Source organism: Pongo abelii, chromosome 9 (genome assembly GCF_028885655.2).
Source record: "Pongo abelii isolate AG06213 chromosome 9, NHGRI_mPonAbe1-v2.0_pri, whole genome shotgun sequence".
Taxonomy (NCBI): domain Eukaryota; kingdom Metazoa; phylum Chordata; class Mammalia; order Primates; family Hominidae; genus Pongo; species Pongo abelii.
In genome coordinates, this window is record NC_071994.2 from 6,605,504 (window position 1) to 6,611,503 (window position 6,000).

The 6,000-nt window shown below is 59.5% G+C and overlaps 1 protein-coding gene across 3 annotated transcripts in view; it reads right to left on the bottom strand.

Annotated features, from left to right (window-relative positions):
* The window catches only part of LRP5 (LDL receptor related protein 5), a 142,954-nt gene extending 137,276 nt beyond the window's left edge, over positions 1-5,678 (bottom strand). The window contains exon 1 of one of the 3 annotated variants that reach the window (XM_024255552.3): positions 5,472-5,678. In XM_024255552.3, the coding sequence (XP_024111320.1) occupies positions 5,472-5,553 (82 nt within the window). In that variant the 5' untranslated portion in view covers positions 5,554-5,678. The remainder of the gene's footprint in view (positions 1-5,471) is intronic. The other 2 variants (XM_063728052.1, XM_063728053.1) reach the window with 2 other exon arrangements.
* Positions 5,679-6,000: the final 322 nt, after the last annotated feature.

A 6,000-nucleotide genomic window follows, 5' to 3' on the forward strand; every position in this document is an offset into this window, starting at 1 on the left:
GGTGAAACCCCGTCTCTACTAAAAATACAAAAAATTAGCCGGGCGTGGTGGCGGGTGCCTGCAGTTCCAGCTACTCAGGAGGCTGAGGCAGGAGAATGGTGTGAACCCGGGAGGCAGAGCTTGCAGTGAGCCGAGATCACGCCACTACACTCCAGTCTGGGCGACAGAGCAAGACTCCGTCTCAAAAAAAAAAAAACCAAAAAAAAATTAAATCTCAAAAAAAATTACATTAAGGCAAACTAAAAGATGTTTAAAATATATATATATTAAATTAAATACACTCCAATAGAGCAAATAAGAAAATACCCAGAAAGCACAATCCCCGCACCCCCAGGACAACCTCCCAGGGGGTCCACGGCAGGAGACCCCAAGCACGAGGGACAGAGAACAGTGTCCCTGTGGCGGAACCTCCGGCCCATTAGGCCCAATCAGAAAATAAGGCTCCTGCCACTGAGAGAAAGAGGCACAGTCGCCCAGCAGCCACGGGCTGTGGCACACCACGAGCCAGGCCAACAAAGTGTCAACAGCCCCCTACAAGGTGACAGGCAAACCAGGACAAACTGAAAACCAGAGGCTGGACCTGCAGCACAGGGACCACCACACGGGGCTTGGGAATGGGCAGGGACCTCGGAGCGCCACCCACATGCCTAAGAACAGCCCATCTGCACATGCCTCTGCATGGCTTAGGGGCACAGGGAGCTCCCCCCACCTCCAACCCAGGAAGGCAGCCCCCACTACCCAGATAGGGAAGGGATAGGACCAGCACCCCGTTCTGCTCCTAACTCAGGGCTCCAGGCCCCCTCGGGGGCAACCAGCCCAGAGCTCAGACCCCAAATATCTTCACCCACCTCCTGGTCCCCATCTGGACAAGGGTGCTGGGGACTGGCTCTCAGTCACACCCTCGGGGTACTCTTCAAAGGACAGCTGGATGCCCCAGGGCAGGAGCTTTTGGCCCCCAGCTCCCTCACCCCAGACATCAGCTCTTGGGACCCCACCAGCATGGGCAAGGTGGACACCATCGTCCCGGTTTTACAAATGAGGAAACTGAGGCTGAGGGCCGGCACACGGCTCTCCAGAGCTGAAGAGAATGCAGAGAGCCGCCGGAGCCAGCCGGTGGGTCCCTGGGGCCGGCTCGTAGCAAGCCACAGCTGCCTCTGCCCATCACACTTGGACCTCACAGCCCCCAGGACAGCCCTCCAGGGCGGCCTGGCACGGAGCCCACACCCTGCTGCTTCCTGAACAAATAAGTGAACAAGGCCACCAAGCCGAGGAGCTGGATGCAGCCCCGGCTCCCGCCAGGGCCTCCCCAACAGACTCCCCATTTGGAGAGCGCATTAAGTGTCTCCAAGGCCTCACAAACCACAGATGTCCGGCTGTCTCATGGCTTCTGTAACCTGAACTTGGCCCTCACTCTGCACCCCCAGCACTCCTCTCAGGGCCCAGGCCCCTCCTCTGAGATGCCAGCACTGACTCCCCAACTTGTCCCTATCACCTGGCTCGTTCCTGAACCTCGGCAGGAGAGTCTCAGGCCAGATCCTCCCACCAGCCACCTCCACCACGATGCAGGATGCATGAGACCTGCTCGTGCCAGCTGGGAGACGCAACCAAGATCAATCCAATCAGCGGATGAACTGATGAATATAATGTGGTCCCTCCACACAATGGAATATTATTCAGCCACAAAGAGGGCTGAAATAGGCCGGGTGTGGTGGCTCACACCTGTAATCCCAGCACTTTGGGAGGCCGAGACCAGCAGCTTACTTGAGGTCAGGAGTTCAAGACCAGCCTGGCCAACATGGTAAAATCCCGTCTCTACTAAAAATACAAAAATTAGCCGGGCGTGGTGGCGGGCACCTGTAATGCAAGCTACTCGGGAGGCTGAGGCAGGAGAATCACTTAAACCCAGGAGGCAGAAGTTGCAGTGAGCTGAGATCGCACCACTGCACTCCAATCTGGGCGACAGAGCAAGACTCCATTTCAAAAAAAAAAAAAGGCTGAAACACCCATATGTGGTACTACTTGGATGACTCCTGAAAACGTTACAGTAACCAAGGAAGTCAGCCACGAAGACGCATTGTAAGATTCCCTTCACACAAAACGCCCAGGACAGGCAGAACCACAGAGGCAGAAAGCCGACTGGTGTTCGCCAGGGGATCCGGGGAGAGGGAACGGGAAGTCACTGTGTAATGGGTATGGGTTTTATTTTGGAGTGATGGAAATCTCTTATAACTTGATGGAAGTGATGGTTGTAAACATTGTGAACGTACTAAATGCCTGTCTTCTATACTTTAATATTTTATATTATGTAAGTTTCATCTCAATTTAAAAAAAAATCAACTCGACACCTTTCACCTAGGAAAGATCTGGCTGTAGCTTGCATTTCCTGTAACTCCTGCCTAAAGCCTTCCAGAAGCTTCCGCTGCCTTGTGGATCACAACCAGACTCCACAGCATGATCTGGCCTCTAAGGGCCTCTCGCAGGACACCCCAAGGGTGAAGGAGCACCCGTGGGCCCACCTCTGCATAGCTGCACAGCTTCTTTCCCCGTCCTCCCCTCTACATGGGAAGCTCTGCCCACAGGGGCGGGGCCTTATCTGCCATTCTATCGCACTCAACCCAAGCACTTCACACGGTAGCAGACACCAAAGCAAAACAGCAACAGCATTACACCGGGCCAGGTGCACGTTAACTCACTGAATTCATGGTAGGAAGGATTCTATCCCCATTTTACAGGTGAGAAAACTGAGGCACACAAAGGTAGCATCAGCTTCCCAAGCTTCCCAGCACAGGAAGTGGCCAGGCTGGAATCAGACCCCGGGTGCAGGGGCTCTGTCCACAGTGCTAACTAAATACTCCTGCCCCCAAGGGCTGCAGCAGTGAGTGAGTGAGCTGGTCAGTGGACTGGATGTCCAAGATCACACAGGAAAAATCCAGACTATTGTAATAACCGCCTCTAGACCGGCTGGGGCCAGAAAGATCGAGGACTCTGACACACAACTGTGCTCACTGCAGCTCTGCCAAGGATGGGGCTAAAGGTCTCACACAGGGCACTTAGGGCTCCCCACAGCCTGGGAGAGGAGCGGGGCGAGATGACAGAAACTAGGTATGGTGCCCGAAGTCAAACAGCTACTGAACATGTAAACCCAGGTGGGTCTGACCCCAAACCCCGCCCCACCCCCATCAGCCTTGCAACCCGTCGCTGCAAAGGAGAAAGCAACTCAGAGGCCTCACCTGCCTACATCCCCCACCGTGTGTGTGAGTTCTATACTAAATGCCTGAGCAGTGACACAGCACGGCTGAAATTAAACGGGTTCCAAAAACGACAGGAAGCACGAGGTCGATCTCCCCAGAAAAGTGCTGAACAAATGCTGGATAGGGTTCACCGGCGAATTTCTTGGAACTGAAGAGGAGAGCTAAACACACGGGGCCCTGCTTTGGAGAGGACTCTCTCAGGGTGCTCCACACAGCACTTGGTTAACCCCAGTCAGCCCTGCTGGGCTCTCCCAGAGGGCCCGGCCTTGGCCTTGGGCATCTACAGGAGGAACCTCCAGGGGGAGAGGGGGTGCCTGGACAGGCCGGCCCTGGAACAAGCACTTGGGCCGCGAGCAGAGAGGACTAGGGCTTGGGAGCTGGGGAAGTTCTCAGCACTGGGACCACTAGAACAAAGCCGTTTCCGTGGGTTCACAGCTTCCAATTGCAACAGGAAGCAATCAGGAAAAATAATTAGCTGCCCACTTACCGGCTTTGCTGGGGACTGAGGCATGTATCTCACACAGAAAACCAGGGATATAACATCAAAACCGTTCTGCAGAAGATTCCTCCCTTTCCTTCCATTTTAGGACTGGATCACCACATTCGCTAGGGCTCCCAGGCCTCGCTGCCTAATGTTAAAATAATCAACTCTATTTTTGCCTCACACACAACTGAACTCTACAGCTGTAATTCTTTCTCCTCAGGGGCTCGAACCACATGGACGACAGGCGTTTGACTCCAGCAACATCACCCCAAAACGTGCACAAAACCCAAAACTGCAATGAGGTGAAAGGCAACGTGGTCGGCCTAGAAACCCCCCCCCCTTTAAAACAAACAGCTTCCCCAAAGCCCCTTTTGCCTCTTTGACCCAGGCATTTCCGGAAAAAGGAGCGGAGCTGGCCTGTACTCCCCAGATCCTGTCGCTGTTTTGTCTTCACCTTGTTTTGCTAGCTCCAGACAAGGCCCCAAAATGTAAACACGCTCCTGAAAGAGGCAGATTTGGGGTGAAACTGTCCATAGAATCTCTAGGCTTGGGTCAGAGGCAGGAGGACGTGAAACAAACGCCAAGCTCCTCCTGTTCCCCGCTGCCCCCTACACCTCCAGGCAGAGGCTGCAGCCCGGGGGATCTGACTACAGGGCCACCCCGCTGCACCATCCACACTGGAAATATTCAGGGAGACAGCTGTTTGCCTTAAGGAGGCCCAGACAAAGGGGCCCGAGGTCCTCCCCGCTGAACTGCCACAAACAGAACAGGAGCCCCGGCGTGCACAGGCACTTGTGGCCGTGCCACTTGGCCGGCCATACTCCAGAAAAACAAAACACGCACATCCAAAGAGAATGATTTAGGTAGCAAGAGGCTTGCTTGAAAAACCACATGGCAATCTCCAAATTAAAAGAACATGTGTAGCGTTTCACGACTGCTTAAGTTTCCTGAGTCCTCCTGACCTCAACTCCACCCCTTGGGAAACACCAAAAGTTGGAGAGAAAGTTCCCCGGCCCTACCTCTCCCCACTGGAGTGTACAACTGAGGCACGAGCCTGCCTCCCCCACTGCCCCGCGCTCTGGGACCACGTCACCCCCGCGTAGCCGACCCGGGGAGGGACACCATCTGGGGACCCGGCGGCCACACGGGGCATTCGGGTCGCCCGGGCACCTGGCAGGTGTCAGTCCGCTTGGAACCCCACAGCCACGCGGCTCACAGGGGCAGCGAAACCGGCCAGGCCGCCCCGCGCCCGGGCTCAGAACTTTCTCGCTGCAACTTCAGCCCGTCCTCGGAGCACGCGGGCCGGCCGCGCGGCCGCTGGAAACAGGCTCGCGAACCGGCTCCCCGGGCCAGGCCCGCCTCCGCGTCCCAAGTCCTCGCTCGGTGCCCGGCCCGGGCCACACGGGCCCAGCGCGGGCTCGGCTCCCGGCTTCCCGCGGGCACGGGCAGGTGAGGACCCGCCCGCGCCGCACCTGGCGGAGCGGGCGCGGCCCGCGCGCCCTCCTCGCCAGCCCGGGACGCAGCGTCCCCGGGGAGGGCCCGGGCGGGGAGACAAAGGGCCCGCGCGTGGCGGGGACGCCGGGGACGGCAGGGGGATCCCGGGCGCGCGCCCCAACTCGCACCCAACTCGCCAAGTCGCTTCCGAGACGGCGGGGGCGCCCGCGCACTTGGCCACGGGGCTGCCCGGGCCATTGTCCGAGCAGCCCGCGGCCCCCGGCCGGCCCGCGCCCACCTACCCGCGGCGGGGGCCGGGCAGCCGCACAGCGCCAGCAGCAGCAGCACCAGCGGCCACGGCGGCCCGGGCGGCGCTGCCTCCATGTTGTCCGGCGGCCGGACGGGCCCGCGCCGCGCTCACTCGGGCTCCATGGCGCGGCGGCGGCGGCTCCTCGCGCGGCTCCCGGCGCCTCCGCCTCCCCCCTCGGGCGCCGCGGACCAGGACTACGGGGAGGAGGGAGCTAGGCGCGCGGGAGCGGAAGCCGCGCCGCGTCTCCGCCCCCCGCCGCCGCTGCCCGCGCCCCCCGCGCCAGCCGCGCCCTCCCGCGGGCGCCCCCCGGAGCCGGCCGGCGGCCAGGCGGCCCCAGCGGCCCAGGTCCCCGCGGCCCCTCCCCGCGCTCCCCGCCCTCCCCTGGAGGTGCCTCTGGGAGGCTCGGCGCGGGGTTTCCGCCCCGCGGGGCCCGGCGGCCGATCGGGGCCCGGAGCCAGGTGTGTCACCTGTGGAGCCTCTATGAGTGGGGAAACTGAGGCACGGAGCAGGGCGGGGTTGCC